The 17,041-nt window shown below is 42.3% G+C and overlaps 1 protein-coding gene across 2 annotated transcripts in view; it reads right to left on the bottom strand.

Annotated features, from left to right (window-relative positions):
• Positions 1-346: 346 nt before the first annotated feature.
• trdn (triadin) overlaps positions 347-17,041 on the bottom strand; it is a 23,578-nt gene continuing 6,883 nt past the window's right edge. The window contains exons 2-6 of one of the 2 annotated variants that reach the window (XM_080453415.1): positions 12,678-12,869; positions 10,162-10,203; positions 4,443-4,490; positions 2,635-2,787; positions 347-860 (exon numbers count right to left, since the gene is read on the bottom strand). In XM_080453415.1, coding sequence (XP_080309541.1) covers positions 838-860; positions 2,635-2,787; positions 4,443-4,490; positions 10,162-10,203; positions 12,678-12,855 — 444 coding nt within the window. In that variant the 5' untranslated portion in view covers positions 12,856-12,869 and the 3' untranslated portion in view covers positions 347-837. The remainder of the gene's footprint in view (positions 861-2,634; positions 2,788-4,442; positions 4,491-10,161; positions 10,204-12,677; positions 12,870-17,041) is intronic. The other variant, XM_080453416.1, reaches the window with a different exon arrangement.

Raw genomic sequence — 17,041 nt, 5'->3', positions numbered from 1 at the left:
CTCCTCACCCCCTAGCACTCACCTCTTCAGACTCCACCTCACCCCCTAGCACTCACCTCTTCAGACTCCCTCCTCACCCCCTAGCACTCATCTCCTCAGACATGGGTATCCCTGTACCCCCTAGAACGATGCAAGTTGGAAATGCATGCCCCGCCCAGATATGCAATACCCGTTGCGCCTGTTGTCAGATTTTCCCGTTGTACACGTCTGTCCCTTTTATGCCCATATATAGAGATGCCTGTATTTGTTTGGCTGTCCCTTTATGACAGAGAAACTTTCACTTCTAAACACAGAGCACAGGTTTGGAACGCTAGAACGACACACAGATGAGAATCAGAGTCCATCAAACATTTTGCGTGGGCAATTATTTATTTGTCACAGTCTAGTGAAAGACAAACATACAGTTAGAAACAATACTGAAATATGTATATTGTAGTCAAACTGAGTGCAAGACACACGCAGGTACAACAAATCCTCGTCGCCACTTTGTTGTATCTCCTTGATTGGTTAGTACATACATCCAACACTAACTGTATACAACAAATAAGACGGAGCGTTGTTTGGGATGCAACGGTCTTTATTCACCGCGGGTCAGGTCTGTAACATCATGAGATGCCTTGGCTTGCATTAGCACCACAGGTGTCAATAATGGTAAATCACAGCACCACAGGGGTCAATAATGGTAATCACAGTAATCACAATATATGACATATGATATATTGTCCTTCTTTGAGCTTCGTCCAACACTAATTTCTGTCCTTGAAACACATTCCTGTTTTTCTTTCCTCTTCGTCTCTCCACCTCTTCTCCCTCTGTCCAGCGTCTGTCTCCTGACCTTCAGAGTTCTTCAGAGAGGATGGCTGAAAAAGAGGTGGACATTTTCTATTTTATAGCTCAAGTGTAGTTTGTATTATATTCTACATCCTGAAATGATATGCAATCTTTGTTGTCGCGGTTCCATTTGGTTCCATTTGAACTCTCTCATAGTTTCAAATGGATACAATAACTCAGTAAATATTGAGGTTGCTGTTATCGTGTAAATGACGTGAAATCGTGTAGAGAAAAAGTTGTTTTATTCATGGGCTTTTTTTTGTCAATATGCTTTGCTAATGGTATATTACTAGTCCCAGCTATTTAGTTTTTTTTTTACTATCAACTGGCTCAGTTTTTCTTAGTCTTGCACTGAAGGGTGCAATTGCAGCAGTAACGTAAGTTTACCCTGAATAAAATATAAGAGGGTTCTGTTTAATGTCCGTTTGTTTTTCATGTTTTCATCGGATAACTGTTTGTGATTCTAAGCAGATTGATGGGCGAGTTAATCATTTTTCATGACTTATTCATTATCTAGATTCTGGAGGTAACACTCAAGTTCACCTTTATAATCTCTGAGTGAGGACATTTTGATTGTCAGTAAAAGAACTTATCAGTAAAAATGTCACACTTCACAAAGATTACAAAACAGAAAACCATACAGAGACAAATTATCACAACCCCCCCTCCCCCATCCATCCACCCCAATGGTTCTATAAACTAAAGAACAAATGTTAAATTGCTTCAGAAAGCAATTTCACAGCTTCTGACAAATTCAGGATTAATCCATTATTAATTATTCTGTTATGATTGTTTCTGTGGAGAGTTTTAGAGAGACAGGAGGCTCAGGGCAGAGAGGGGGAATGAATGACAACACTATAGCGTCCAGACACAATTCAACCAGAGACATTGCAGTCATGTGGTCGAGTACAAGTACAGTACTTAAGTAAATGTACTTAGTTACTTTACACCACTGGTCGACATAGGTGTCACCCTCCCATCGCGCCACACATTTCCATCACTGTTTTGATCATTCTGAAATCATCATTATTCTCATCACTAGCACACAGTGAATGAAGTGTTTCTCTGGTGCTCTATGAATGTGTGTTACTGTTAGCATTGTAACAGAAATGACTGTTCTCACATGTAAGAGGATTTTAATTGCTATCGTTTTCACTTAATTATCATCTCCATCAATACTCTCATAATAGGTATTGTAATTTATTATTTTATCCCAAACAGCGCACGCACGCACGCACGCACGCACGCACGCACGCACGCACGCACGCACGCACACACATGCATATCGTCTCTGTCGGATGGAAACCTCATATGTCCAAAACTGTTACTTGTCAGGGTTCAAATTCAAAAGTAGCAGATCTACAAGCTCGAAACGCTGCGCTTCGAGCTTGTAGATCTGCTACGTTTGATGCGTTTGTGTGACGCTGTAGTATGATCAAGTAGGGCATTATTTGGGGGCGCCCGCTGGCCTAGCGGTCCAGGCGCATACTACATAATGCTGGTAATCCAGCTTGACAGCGTGTCGCAAGTTCGACTCCCGATCTCGACGACCTTTGCTGTGTGTCACCCCCCCATCTCTCTAGTATTTCCTATACTATCCTGTCTAACAAAGGCATAAAAGCCCCCCCAAAAAAGTTGGGTGTTAATTTACGGAAAAAAACGCGTTAAAATGTGGAGATAAGAGGTTTCTGCCTCGACAGCAATGATTTATGATATTTATGAAAACAAATCCATGAGCGTGTCGGGGTGGACAGACACACTGTGTTAGTTACAGTATGTAGAGTGATGTTCTACTGATCTTACATGTGAACTCAGTTAGCTGATGAATACCTTCCTCCGCTTCGTCCTCGGGAGCGACCAGGCTGGCCAAAAACGCCCACGCCGTTTCCAGCCAATCAGCGCTCTCCTCCTCCACGGGGGCGGCGGCCAGTGCTGCTTTCAAAGCTTTGACACCAACTGAGAAGATGAGAGAAAGCCGGAGGTGAGAAACGGGTCAAAAGGACGTCCGTGGAACTATGTGCTCCAAAAATAAACCAACCACCCCGGCAATTTTACTCAGTGGTGGAAAAAGTACTCAAATGTTTTACTTAAGTAAAATTAGCAATACCATAATATAAAAATACTCAGTTACGAGTAAAAGACCTGTGTTCAAAATGTCACTTGAGTAAAAGTACAAAAGTATTGGCATCAAAATATACTTAAAGTACCAAAAGTAAAAGTACTAAAATGTTTGAAAATAGCAGATCTACAAGCTCACATCGCGACGCGTTGTGAGCTTGCAGATCGGCTATTTTCAAATAGCCTATGTATAAAATAGGGCTACTGTGGTTAATGTATGTTTTATAATGTAACAATTTATATCTGCAAACTTAATGTTGTTTTTATGCTTCTGCTTTTCTTTTTTGCTTTATTGTTAAATTAGTTGTGACATTGTAATGTGATTCAAATGTTTGTTATCAGGGCGTCCTTGAAAAAGAGAGCTTGCTCTCAATGGGTTTCCCTGAATAAATAAAGGGGAAAAAAAGAAGAAAGTAACTAGTAACTAAAGTTTTCAAATAATCGTAGTGGAGTAAAAGTACAATATTTGCCTCTGAGAAGTAGCGGAGTAGAAGTAAAAGTATTGAATATTGGAAATACTCCAGTAAACCTCAAAAGTGTACTTAAGTACAATACTTGAGTAAATATGCTTAGCTACTTTTCCACCACTGATTTTACTCATATGGATGTGAAGCATCAACTGGCGGTGAAAAAGTAGTCATTCATTCAAAGAGTATGGTAATACAAAAAAAGTTCTTCAAACACAGACGTTATCAAATCTAAACCAACATCATAAAGGACACAGAGTCACATCCCTGGAGCACAGTTCTTATACGATGTGATCTTTGGGGATTCCCCATAGATTTGTCTATGGGGAAAATAACGCTGTGACCCAAGGGGATAGTGCCTTCTAGCGGCAGTGACGTCAGTACTTTATAATTATAATTATAATTATAATATTATTACATTCATCGTTGCTTGAAAACCAAAGCTGCAACCATTTGTGATCATGTTTTAGGTTTATTTTTATACTGTGTTCCCTATGTAATGTTATATAAATGTATTCCACCGTTTGTCTGTCTGTTTTCTGATTTTATGTTTATTGTGAGGACTGCGGATGAAAATTAGCATCTTTGCTAAATCCGGTGTATTTACGTCCATGTGACGTTCATTAATATGCATTGTCCTGTCCAAATAAACAAATAAAGTAAAATAAACCAGCTATTATGAAGCATTGTGATACTTTACGTTATGTCATTATAAAACGTTTTGCAAGTTGTTTGCAATGATTATTGCTATAAAGCTATATAGAGAAACAGACTGACTGACTGACTGACTGACTGACTGACTGATTGATTGATTCTTTATTAGTCTGAAATCCTTTTTGCGCCGTTTTAAATCAGTAAGTAAGTTAAGTATGTGTCTGTGTATGATGCATTACAGACATGGGCTTCATACAAAGTGTTACCGCCAATTGTACCCAAATATAGCAATTGAGTCACATAGTCTGACAGTACTTATGTCAGAGCAGTGTAGGAAGGAACACAATAGCACAGAACAGAATGAGTGCTTGCCTTTAGATCTCATGATCTTCTTGCCAAGTGCAGACGGAGGAGGTAGACCTGGAGGGAAGGGAGGACATTTTAACATTACACGAACACACACAACATTATAGAGATCATATATTGTTGCCAAATTAATGTATTATTATTTTTAATTAATTCATTCATTCATTCATTGCCCTCAAAATATTAAGTTGGGCATCTTTGCACGATGCCCCGTTGACCACCTCCAGCCATAGAGCCATGCATGCATGCATTATGTACAGTACGTACATGAATTCAAATCAATGACAACACACACACAGAACCACTGCAGAGCATCGGCTCACAGACAAGGAAAGGCTATAAAGTTAACTAAAGGTTAGACTGTTTCTGACTATATTTCTATTTCTTGAATGTAAAGTTACGACTTGTTAGAGCATTTTCAGCCAATTGATTTCTATTATCTACAAGTACCATGTCTTGTGAAACGTCATATATAAGTCACACTGTTTCAGCTGGACGTGAGATTCCCCATTCTAGTGAATGAGGCAGCCTAGAGGGCGGGGCCAAAGAGCACACCTTCCGTATGTCACTGATCACATGACCCCTACAATCAATTCTCCAGTTCTAGGCAACACAGAATGGGAGGACCTCGTTTTTTATTTCCGCACTGAAGGTAAATTAATGACATATAGTTCAATGTTGAAAATGAGTGGTATTCCCCTTTAAGACTATTTGACTTGAAAATAGCCGATCTACAAGCTCACAATGCGACGCAAATGCGACGCATTGTGAGCTTGTAGACCGGCTATTTTCAAATGGCCGAAATATATATATAGGGCTGAAGTGGTATGTTTTGTAATAATCTAAAATGCAACTAGTAACTAAAGTTTTCATACACCTGTAATTGTAGTGGAGTAAAAGTACAATATTTAATAAATACTTTAGATAAATACCTAAAAATGTTACTACTAAGTAGCCTACACGTACTTAGTTACTTTACACCACCAGGGCCGGATTAACCCTTCGTGGTGCCCTGTGCTACAACCCGTTTCGGTGCCCCCCCCTGGGACCGTTTTGTCAGGGGGTGCAGCGCGGAAAAAAATTACGCCTCACCTGCGCGTTTCACCGCTTTAACGCTCTTTCAGCAGCGGCTGCTTCTAAATTTTGGCGCTTTTCATGATAGTTCAGTCTCCTCTCACTTTCTCCACGCTGTTTGGTGCCCCCCCCCCCCCCTTCCCCCCCCTTCCCCCCTTCCCCCCCAAGGTTGGTGCCCTGTGCTTCAACACCCAAAGCCCTTCCGTTAAGCCGGCACTGTACACCAGTGTAATTGGAGTGGTGGTTTTCTATCTCTGCATGGTAATGTCTCTGTTGATGTGCCTCTCGCTGTGTCTCCCGGTGGACAGTCAGTGTCACTGAGGATGTGACTGTGTGGCTGTGGCCCGCGTTATAATTAATCCTCATAAACAACTGATTAATGCAATGACATTTTGTGTGATTGACACTCGGGGCCTGCCAGTGGCTTTCACCCCCTTTCTCTCTCTCTCTCTTTCTCTCTCTCTCTCTCTCTCTCCAGCTTTGTGTAAATCATTCATTCTGTCTTCCTCTAGTGCCTTTTTCGTCCGCTCTCTCTCTCTCTCTGTGTCTCTGTGTCTCTCTCTCTCTCTTATCCTTCATTCTTCTCTAGTTATTATTCTCTTCCTCTCTCCCTCCTTCATCTCTGTCAGTCGTTCACTTTCTCATCATGCCCTTTGTTCTCTATCGCTTTCCCTCCACACAGCTCAGCCGTTTCAAGTCTTTCTTTCTTTCTTTCTTTCTTTCTTTCTTTCTTTCTTTCTTTCTTTCTTTCTTTCTTTCCTTTAGTCATCATTTCAATGTTTCAACTCTCTGGTTATGTGTGTTGTCTGCATGTACCGGTGTGTGTGTATGTGTGTGTGTGTGTGTGTGTATGTGTGTGTGTGTGTGTGTGTGTGTCAGGGGGTGGGGGGGGGGGGGGGGGGGCATTGATTGTAAGGTCCTAGGCCAATGAGAACAAGGATGTTAGCTGTCTGATTAGATGCCTGATTGAAAACACCTGTTGAGAGCGCCCAGTGATTATTCTGTTCTCGCAGCTTTCCCTTACTGTGATCAAATATTCATACTCTCTCTCCTCTCTATCGGCATCAGTTTGTCTTTTGAACTGTCCCTGTTCAGCCTTTACATTCCTCTGTCTGATATCCTTCAGAGCATTGGTTCTTAAAGTGGGGTCCGGGGACCCCCAGGGGTCCTTGGGGGGGTACCAGGGGGTCCCCAGCAAAATGTGTTAATAGCTTCACAATCATTTTAACCACTTTAACCATATTTTATACTTTGGCTATTGGAAAAAATCTTGAAAATGTGTGCAAATCTTTGAATATATATATTTAAGCGAACATTTGTAACTCAAACCTTTGCTTCTAGGGGGTCCCTGGAACAAAATATTTTCATATGGGGGTCCGCGGCCAAATGCATATCATATTGGGGATCCTTGGCGTGAAAAAGTTTGAGAACCACTGCTTCAGAGCCTCTTTTTCTCTGTATTATGTATCTCTGTGTGTGTGCTTGTGTGTGTGTGTGTGTGTGTGTGTGTGTGTGTGTGTGTGTGTGTGTGTGTGTGTGTGTGTGTGTGTGTGTCCATTTCCCTTTCAATTCTCTCTCTCTCTCTCTCTCTCTCTCTCTCTCCCTCTCTCTCTCTCAAAAATAGCTGATCTACAAGCTCAAAACTGATCGATTGATTGAATACTTCATTAACATGCTTATTAACAGTACGGTAAAAAGATTATGCTATAAAAGGATAACACAAAACCCCCCCCCCAGGGGGCTCGCTTCCATTGTGGTCCTTTGTACTCAATTCATCAGTGAGCTTGTAGATCAGGTATATTTCTCTGAAAGGTGATTCTGTTGTGCGGCGATGCATAAGCCGGGGCTAGACGCAGCAGGGAGAATTACATACCCCAAAAAAAGAAGCCTTCTTGCCGTTTCATTTACACATTCTGGCCTTTGAGGAAATGTCATGGTTGGAGAAAAGCAGCAGCGTGATTAAAAATGCAGGCCAGCGTTTTGTCTCTGTCAGCGCGCTCCGCCGGCCCACCCTCTCACTTCCTCACAGAAGATATAACTACGTTTTACAGATGACATCTGAACCGCTTCTCACACTAGTTTTTCTCTGCCCCAGAGTTTGGACTGAGACTATTATGATTCAGCTCCTTTTTTATACACGCTGGCTTGGGTTATATTCGGTCCAAATAACCCTTTTGGTATGGGAGAAAGTTTGATGGGGGGGGGGACATCATCAAAACAGTGGTTTTCAACACATTTTTGGGGGGTCCCCAGATGACAGTGAAGTGACAATTTAAGAACTTTTATGACCTTTTCATCGGCCTTATCCTAAAGGGACAAACGGGGCATCTTTCCATGGGGGCAGTGTTGCTGCTTGGAGCATACACAAACTCAACAAAGTTGCAGAACCCATGATCAGGTGCCAGTCACACACCTGTGACTGGCACACACCTCAGCAGGTGTGTGCTGGCAGGTCGCTCAAAACAAAGCGATCACCAACAGAAGCATATTGGGTGATTTTGGCAATTTTTTTGGAGGCGCTACCCACACATTTAGCTGTGTTACTCATTCCACGAATGCCCGATCCGTACAAGTTATACCTCGTTGTAAAAGTGACTAATCAACGATATATAAAACACAATACCAATTGGTATTATTAAAGGGTAGATATAATTTTAAAAAAGTTTCCCAACTTTTTACGGGCAGTTTACATCAATTATTTGAAAATAGCTGATCTACAAGCTCACAATGTGACACATTGGAAAATTTTGAATCTTTTAAAAACATTTTAACAACACACATTTTGTATGGGGTTCGCTGGCACAAAATATTTTCATAATTTATGTTGGTCCTACAGCCATATACACGTTAATGTAGGGGTCCTTGACATGAAAAGGTTTTAGTGGTATTCATGGCATGGCTCTGAAAGAGGCTAAAGGCTGCAAACGACGCCAAACCTTTTTCGGCTTCGGCAGGGCTTGACAAAACCGAGCAAAGCGACACCTCGGCTCGCTCGAGGCGAGCCACTGAACCACAGTTTTTTCGCCAAGGATCTTCGCTGTTTGTTTACATCAGCTTTGACATGATTCGTCTCGGAGATTTGACCATTTCTGGCGACAGACAGGGTGGATAAAATGCGTGCTTTATCTCTCTTCGTGAATTGCCATCTGGTAGAAGCACACCTATAACATTCCTATCCAAACGACACAAAAGTGTATCATGGTCTTATTCCAAAAGAAATTAAAAAAGGAAAGAATCTCAAACTTCAAGTCATGGAGGGCAAAATACTCATATTTCCCGAAAAAAAAAAATTGTATAGCGCGTTTCAGGCAAAAAGCATTCCTGGGAGCCTTGAGAGGAAGGCTCTGTGCCGTGAGCCGGTGGATATGTGAGTATTTTGTCCTCTTTTGACTCCTGAGCTCGAGATGTGCTACTGTGCCTTTTTTTTTCATATCTTTCGGAACATGGTTAATGGATTTTTTTCGGGGGTTTATGGCTCTCCACCGAGAATCCCGCCGCTGAGGAAGCACAAGCTGTTTTTCTATCTCCCGTTTATTCATGGTCATTCTTGGTCTCGAGGGCCGATAAGGACTCCAGCGCACCACTTAGCTAATGGCCATGCAGGTAACCATGGAGATGTACTCGGAATATGTTCATATCTGGCTGATGAGAATGAGCCCCTGCATGGACTCAGGTGTGTGTAACGTGCCTGGACGTGCTGGGGTCTGCAAAGGTTAATAGATGCAGGCTCTGTTTGGAGCTGATGCAAATACATGCTGCAGGTTTGGGCACATGACAAATATTTGACCCTGCTTGATGAATGATTGATTTACCACACCAGGATTATTGCCTCAAATCAGGGAAAAGACAAAAATGCTAAACAAAGTGAGCCATCTACCGGTACATGCTTTTACATCCAGAAATCGGATCAAACGTAGCACAAACAGTGTTGCCATGTCTATTTATTATAAGCGATTTTGGGCTTGTTTTTCGGTAAAGTCGCTTGTAAATATTGGACCCCAAGATGAACATGTATTTGTCCGCAGACCCCCCATTTGAAAATATTTTGTGCCAGGGATCCCCTAGCCTGGGATCCAGTGGGATTCCATTTGTTCGGCGGATAATTTTTTCTCACTTCGCTTCTCAGTCTGGAAAGGCTCCTATTTGACTCGTTGCAGATTGAATGTTGTTCCAACAAATCACGAATCGCAACGGTCACACTGGTGTTGTTGTCCCGCCCCGCACCACAGACCAATCAGAAGCCACGGGTCATTTTCAGCCGTATGGCATGTCCCGCCTCCCTTGGAGATAGGAGCCTTTCCAGACTGAGAAGCGAAGTGAGAAAAAAAAAATCCACCGAACGTAGTGAATCAAGCTGGATCCCAGGCTAGGGATCCCCATGCCAGATACCCCATAGCAGATCTACAAGCTCACAACGTGTAGCATCGTGACGCGTTCTTAGCTTGTACGTCTGCTATTTTGTTTGTAGCTTGTAGATCGGCTATTTTCAAATAGCCGTAGCCTAATTATTTTGGGCTTGTTTTCATAGACCCATGCTTGTTTCTCTCGCAAAATCTGGCAACACTGAGCAGAGACATAGCAGTTACAAGCAAACAGTGCAGTGAGTCAAAACAACACAGGTGTGTTAGGATGGTGGTGGGTGTGGTTTTACCAGGAGAGAAACACTTTGGGTCGTCACAGTATGACGTGTAGTCTTTGGGGATGGGATGACGTCGGCATGACAACAACGGTGATCGGATGGCGATGATGGAGAGGATGGAGAGAAGGTGGAGGAGGGATGGAGGGATGGGAGAGAAGGAGGTGGAGGATGGGGGTGAGAAAGGGTGGAGGGGTGTGGAGTTAGAGATGGGAGGGCGTGAATGTGTTGGATTACTTTACTACTACTGGATAGGTCATGTGATGTGTTTGTGGTAATGGTGGTTGGGTGGTGATGGTAGAATAAGACACAAAACAGCTAGAATTGATGGAAAGGACATTCACACACAGTGCTGGAAGAAGTACTCCGAGTTTTTTTACTAAAATAGTAACGCCACTATGTAGAAATACGCGAGTCCTGCATTAAACTTTTTTACGTGATTAGTGCAAAAGTATTGGCATCAAAATATACTTAAATTAATCCATAATTGTAGTGGAGTGAAAAGTGCAATATATGCCTAGTCTAAAGGCCACTCCACACCAATGATTCACCATGCAACTCCTTGCAACCATTATCCCCAATGGCAGTTGCAAGGAGTTCCATTAGTGCGGTAAAACTGTATTGTTGCAAGAGTTGCTACTAGTTGTATTGGTGTGGTTTGGCCTTAAGATGTATTTGGAGTATAGGCCTAAGTATAAGTATTGAAAAATGTACATACTCAAGTAAAGTAAAAGTTCCTCAACATTTTACTTATGTACTTGAGTAAATATACTCAGTTACTTTACACCACTGCTTGAAGGAATGCACCAATCTGTTGGCAAATACGGTCTTTGATAATTAGTGCATTTTTACAGGAGTATAATTAATGCACATTCTATCATGTACTTTCCATCCATTCTAAGTTTATGTGTAAAGAATGTTGATGTGTGTGGCTGTGACAGTGATGGCAGAATGACAGGGAGCAGATGAATAGTTTACATATTGTACACACCATCTGGTGGACTGTTGGAAGATGAAACATTAAAATGCATGGTCTCCACTCTTAAAAGTAAGAGCATCACTTTTTCAACACATTTTCACATTATAAAGATAATGATGCTCTTCCTCTGCATGGAACTGGCTCGAGTTGAGTTGAGATTCTCAACTCAACTCAATTTAAAAAAAAATGTTTTAACAAAAATATCACTTTTTAACGTTTTAAAGATAATAGCCACAACAACATGTGTGGTGCTATTATTTCAAAACAAAGAGTTGTTAAAAGTAACACATTACTAATTTGACAGGGGGTGCTGACATTGACACAGCTGTTTTAAGGGTGTATCCACTTTTGAAGTCAGCTTCAAAAATGCCCAATAAGGATTTGTAGAATAACGGTAAAATAACGGTGGATGACAGATGTATGTTTGAATGAAACGTGACAGATGATGTTGGAACCGTTGAAGGGCTATATTCATAATATCATCAGTACCACATTGCAGGAGCCTTCTAATGACATTATGGGAACTTCCATTAAAGGAGCACTTCAGCCATTTTCAACCTTCATCTTCAACCTCACTAATGGTCATTATGAGATGGCACCATTTCTGCCTGCTCACTGTATGTCTCGTTGGTGCGCTGTGGACAGTTCAGAAACCTGCCTACCGATTATGTCACTGCTATAGGCAGGTTTCTGAACTGTCCACACAGCATGACACACAGAGTGACAGAAATGGTACCCTATTATAATAAGCATTAGTGAGGACCAATTATATGATTATGTGAAGATAGGTTGAAAATGGGCTCCTTTAAGTTAAGTTTGGATTTGATGAATAGATCGATACAGTACACACAGTTAAGTCCTGAGTGTTAATTTAACTCAGAATGTAAAAATTACCCTATTGCAAGACAAAATCATCCGTGTTAATTTAGCCGTTTGTAATTCCGAGTGTGTACTCATGTAACCAAATGATCACATAAGGTCCATGTGGTTACAGTTGTACATTAAATTTAGTTCGCCCCCAAAATGACTTTTTTTCTATCAATTAGTCACCCCATGGAGACTTGAATTCATGGATATTTCTTATGTTTTTGTCACATTTCTAAGCCAATAATTTGATGACCGGCAGCGGTTCCGCTGTGTGTCCTACCAGAACCGCTGCATACCGGTCCGCTGGTCATCAAATTATGAATGCGGCAAAAACAAAACAAATATCCACTAATTCATGTCTCCATGGGGTGACTAATCGAAGGGGGAAAAAAGTATTTTTTTGGGGTGAACTATACCTTTAAGGATCCACTGTCCTCAGAGATTAGGCTCCACTTGGCTAAATGACTGATAGTTGGGAAGCAAATTGACCCTTATACTGTAGACCTTTAACTCTGAGAGTGTACAAATGGAACCAACTGGACCCCTCCAGGTCTGTAACTCAGAGAGCTGGAGTTGCAGACCCTTACGGGTCCGTTTGGTTCCCTTTGTACACTCTCTGAGTTAAAAGGACACTGAGGATGTTGCTGTGATGTGATGTGATGTGTAGTACAGTACATGTGGTTACCTTTCAGAGTGTTACGTGTACCTGCTAGGGTCTTGTAGTCCAGCAGGTCAAACAGGACGATGGCCACGCCCGTCCACGTGAGGACGAGGGCCATGACCAGCAGCCACGCCATGGGAGAGCTGAAGGTCACCACCAGGTCCTGCAAGAACGACCTCTTCGAAGCCTTGCCTTCCCCCATCGCTCAGGTTGGAGCTGGCGGCAGAGAGAGAGAGAGAGAGAGAGAGAGAGAGAGAGAGAGAGAGAGAGAGAGAGAGAGAGAGAGAGAGAGAGAGAGAGAGAGAGAGAGAGTTTTTTTCTCTTTTTATTTATTTATTATTTACTTTTGTACCTGTAAGCAGTGGTGGGAAAAGTACTCAAATTCTTTACTTAAGTAAAAGTACCAATACTGCAATATAAAAATACTCGTATAAGTCCAGAATTAAAAATGTACTTGAGTAAAAGTACAAAAGTATTGGCATCAAAATGTACTTAAAGTACCAAAAGTAAAAGTACTAAATATTCGCCTATGTATAAAATAGGGTTAAAGTGGTTAATGTATGTTACATAATATCATAATTTATATCTGAAAAGTAACTAGTAACTAAAGTTTTCAAGTAAATGTAGTGGAGTAAAAGTACAATATTTGCCTCTGAGATGTAGTGGAGTAGAAGTAAAAGTATTGGAAATTGGAAATACTCAAGTAAAGTACAAATACCTCAAAATTGTACTTAAGTACAGTACTTAAGTAAATGTACTTAAATGTACCTCCACCACTGCCTGTAAGTGACTTCAAAGTTGCAATGTTACACAGCTCTGTTTACACGTTTAGGGCTATATCACTAACTGTACATGTCTCTGTTGACGGGCAGAAACCAGCTAACTCCAAAATGTTCAGGAAATGAAACAAACAAAACAAAAAGTGGAGTTAGGAGGTCTTGTTCATCATTGATAAGAACAGCACCTGAATGGACCTCCAAGCTCACAATGAGGTTGGAGGTCAAAAGGGGGGGGGGGGTGGGGGGTCCAATAGAGTTAGCTGGTTTTGTCAGAAGCACTTTTTAACCCATTAAGACCTGAGGTGATTCTTTAAAAAAAATCTAAATCCTGAGATTTTTTTGAAAAAAATCTAAAAAAAATGTTTTCAGGATTTTTCAAAAATTGCCAAAGAAATCTAAAGTCACACAGATGCGTTCCAGGTCTTAACTCATTCAGTGCCATTGACGTCGCCGACGTCACGTTTTTCATAAGCCCAGAGTGCCAATGACGTCACCGACGTCATAATTTTCTTTTCTTTTTTCAGAACCCAAGATATCATGATTTAAAGATTTGCTGCTCCATTCACTTCTTGTTTAACTTCTTACCGAAAAGGGCTGTATCTCGGCTCCTAAGCACTTTTTTTTTAACAATGTATTTTTGGCCTTGGCACAGGGGTGATAAAGCCAGAAATAAGCTTGGCTCTGTTAATGGGTTAATACTTTTCATTAATTCAATATCTTTTTTAACCAACACACAGACAGTAACACAGTAAAGGGTGTTCAATAGCCCTGTAAACGCCACGCTGGGCAAGACCTGGGATGTTGGTTGTCTAGGAAGTGAAGAACCGGAAACGGTTGAATTTGACGGAAGTACCGCCCAAGGAAATGACGTTGATGCTTTACAAATCTGTTAACATTCTCCGTGAATGAAACAAGTGTTGTGATTGGTCAAAAAAATATCGTTTCCGGGGGAAACGCGTACGACGGAAATCCTACCCACTCAGGACTTCCTAGACACTCGCTGCTTTAGGTCGTGACCAGGCTCTTCTTTTCGCAGATAAGTGAGGCTGGGACCGAGGCTATGTAAACGCAGATGGATTTTTTGATTGGCTGTCAGTGTCTCAAGTCGCTCTGAAAATGATCCCAACAGCATCCCTCACCACCATCGACGTTAGTTGCGGTGTGGAGGACTCTGCCGTCCACTTCAGTTTGAAGATTTTTGAAGATTTTGAACATTTAAAATTGTTTTAAAACAATATATTTACAGTTATTGTCACAGTCATCTGTCATTATCCTTGTGTATTATGTGGCTTGTGTCTTTGAGAGCGCGTGTGTGTGTGTGTGTGTGTGTGTGTGTGTGTGTGTGTGTGTGTGTGTGTGTGTGTGTGTGGGCGTATAGGCACCATGGTAGGTATAGGCAGGGCTCCATGCTTCCAGCGTGGCACACCTGTTACCAGTTCCCTCGTCTCCCTCACCTGCCTGCCATGAGCTCATCAGCCTCCACAGGACACCCTGGTCTTCACTCAATTCACCGTCACGATGTTTCACAGCCTCACGTCGTGGTCACGCTTCTAGCCAACTACTCCTAGTGAGTTTGTTCTCAGGTACTCCTAGTGCTTTAGTTTTAGTTTATTTCTTTTCCACTTTGTTTTTGATTCTTTGTGTTTTTGACTGTGAGACACACACACACACACACACACACACACACACACACACACACACACACACACACACACACACACACACACACACACACACACACACACACACACACACACACACACACACACACACACACACACACACTCACACACACACACACACATATACAGTATGGAGATCCCTGATGTCATCAGTTATGCCTACACGCCACACTGAGATTTGCATCATTTATAGAACTAGAGGTTCGGGCCGCTACGTGACCCCTCACACCTACGCTGCATCGCCGATCTGACCGATATGCCCGTACACGGAGATCCCTGATGTCGTCAGTACATGCCCATATATGGGCATGGTGATATGCCCATATATGGAGATCTCCATATATGGAGATCTGTAGGTCCTTGTCCCTTTTATGCCCGTATATGGATATCCCTGATGTCATCAGTATATGCGCATTTATGGGCATATCCCCTTTTGTACCCATATATGGAGCTCACTGATTTGTTTGAGCCTGATGCCATGACAACACATTGAGGTTAGACAACACACTCCATATTTGGGTGTAGCTGCATTGGGAACTCCTTATATGGTTATGGCTGAGTCATGGTGACATGAGCGCGACGTCAGAGGTTAAGCCAGTCTTAATATAGGAATATGTGTGCAGATATGAATGCCTGTACAAATCGGTGTTGCTAGGCTGTGTGTGATGTCACACTGGAGCTCTGGCTTATATAAAGCAGAGACGTCGACAAACATCCAGAAAGAACCGAAGCACAGAACGAGACGTTGAGACCTTTCACATCCAGAGAGGAGACGCGAGAAGAGAGATGTTTCATTGGACGGTAACCAATGTCAAGGTACCAAGGACTGTTGGTCGTACTGCTGTAGCGGTGGGAGACATGCTGTACTGCTTTGGAGGAGGTGGCTGTGAACAACGCAGTGATCACATTGATGTGCATGTCTTCAACACAGTCACTTTCTGCTGGATGACATCGCCTCCAGTGACACCTGGAAGAGGAGAACGTCACCTTGAGGTTCCCTCCAGGCGCCGTGGCCACACGGCCGTGCTGGTAGGAGGTATCGTCTACATCTGGGGAGGGTATAACGACTACACAGGCAGGACGCACTGCAACGAGCTTTACGCGTTTGATGTCAATGCCCATAGATGGTTCAAGCCCACGGTTTCCGGGACGGTTCCAGAGGCGAGGTCCAACCACTCAGCCTGTGTGTTGGGGAAGGTCATGTATATACACGGAGGATACAACACGATGACTGGACACACCAATGACATCTACAAGTTGGACATCACCACAATGGTCTGGTCTTCAATTAACACCAGAGGCACTCCACCACCTGAGTCAGCATGGCACTCTGCCACCATCATTGGGACAAAGATGTTTGTATTTGGGGGCGGGACCAAACAGCGGTTCTCCAACAACATCAGAGTGTTTGACACAGAGACCGACTGCTGGCTGAACACACCTTCTGCACAGCTTCTTCCAGAGGTACGCTGGGGTCATTCAAGCTTTGCCTACGATGGAGAGCTGCACATATTCGGTGGTGGGAACTCTGAGCGTATCTTACATGATCTGTGGAAATTCAATCCAAAGACCTTCTCCTGGAAGAAGGTTGAGCCCAAGGAGAAAGGCCCGGGTCCAATGGTCGCGATGTGCTGTCACATGGTGGGAGATCGTATCGTGGTCTTTGGAGGACACGACGCACCCGAAGACGTGTATACGTTTGACTTGTCCTCGTCAGAGGATCTTCTGGAACTAGGGATGTTAACAATCAATTAATTGAGGATGTGGGGGGGAAAAGGGGGTCATTATTATTTTGTTAAATCACAACTTTTTGTCAATTAAAAACAATTCCAATATTTTTCAAAAGTATTTCAATAAATACAAATAATTTCCATAAATTAATAGATAAAAGTTTAATACGTAGTGAAAATAGCAGATTTACAAGCTC

Source organism: Gymnoscopelus braueri (assembly GCF_963280865.1).
Source record: "Gymnoscopelus braueri genome assembly, chromosome: 16".
Taxonomy (NCBI): domain Eukaryota; kingdom Metazoa; phylum Chordata; class Actinopteri; order Myctophiformes; family Myctophidae; genus Gymnoscopelus; species Gymnoscopelus braueri.
Note: the sequence above shows the minus strand (reverse complement) of the source record. Positions and strands in the feature narration are given on the sequence as shown.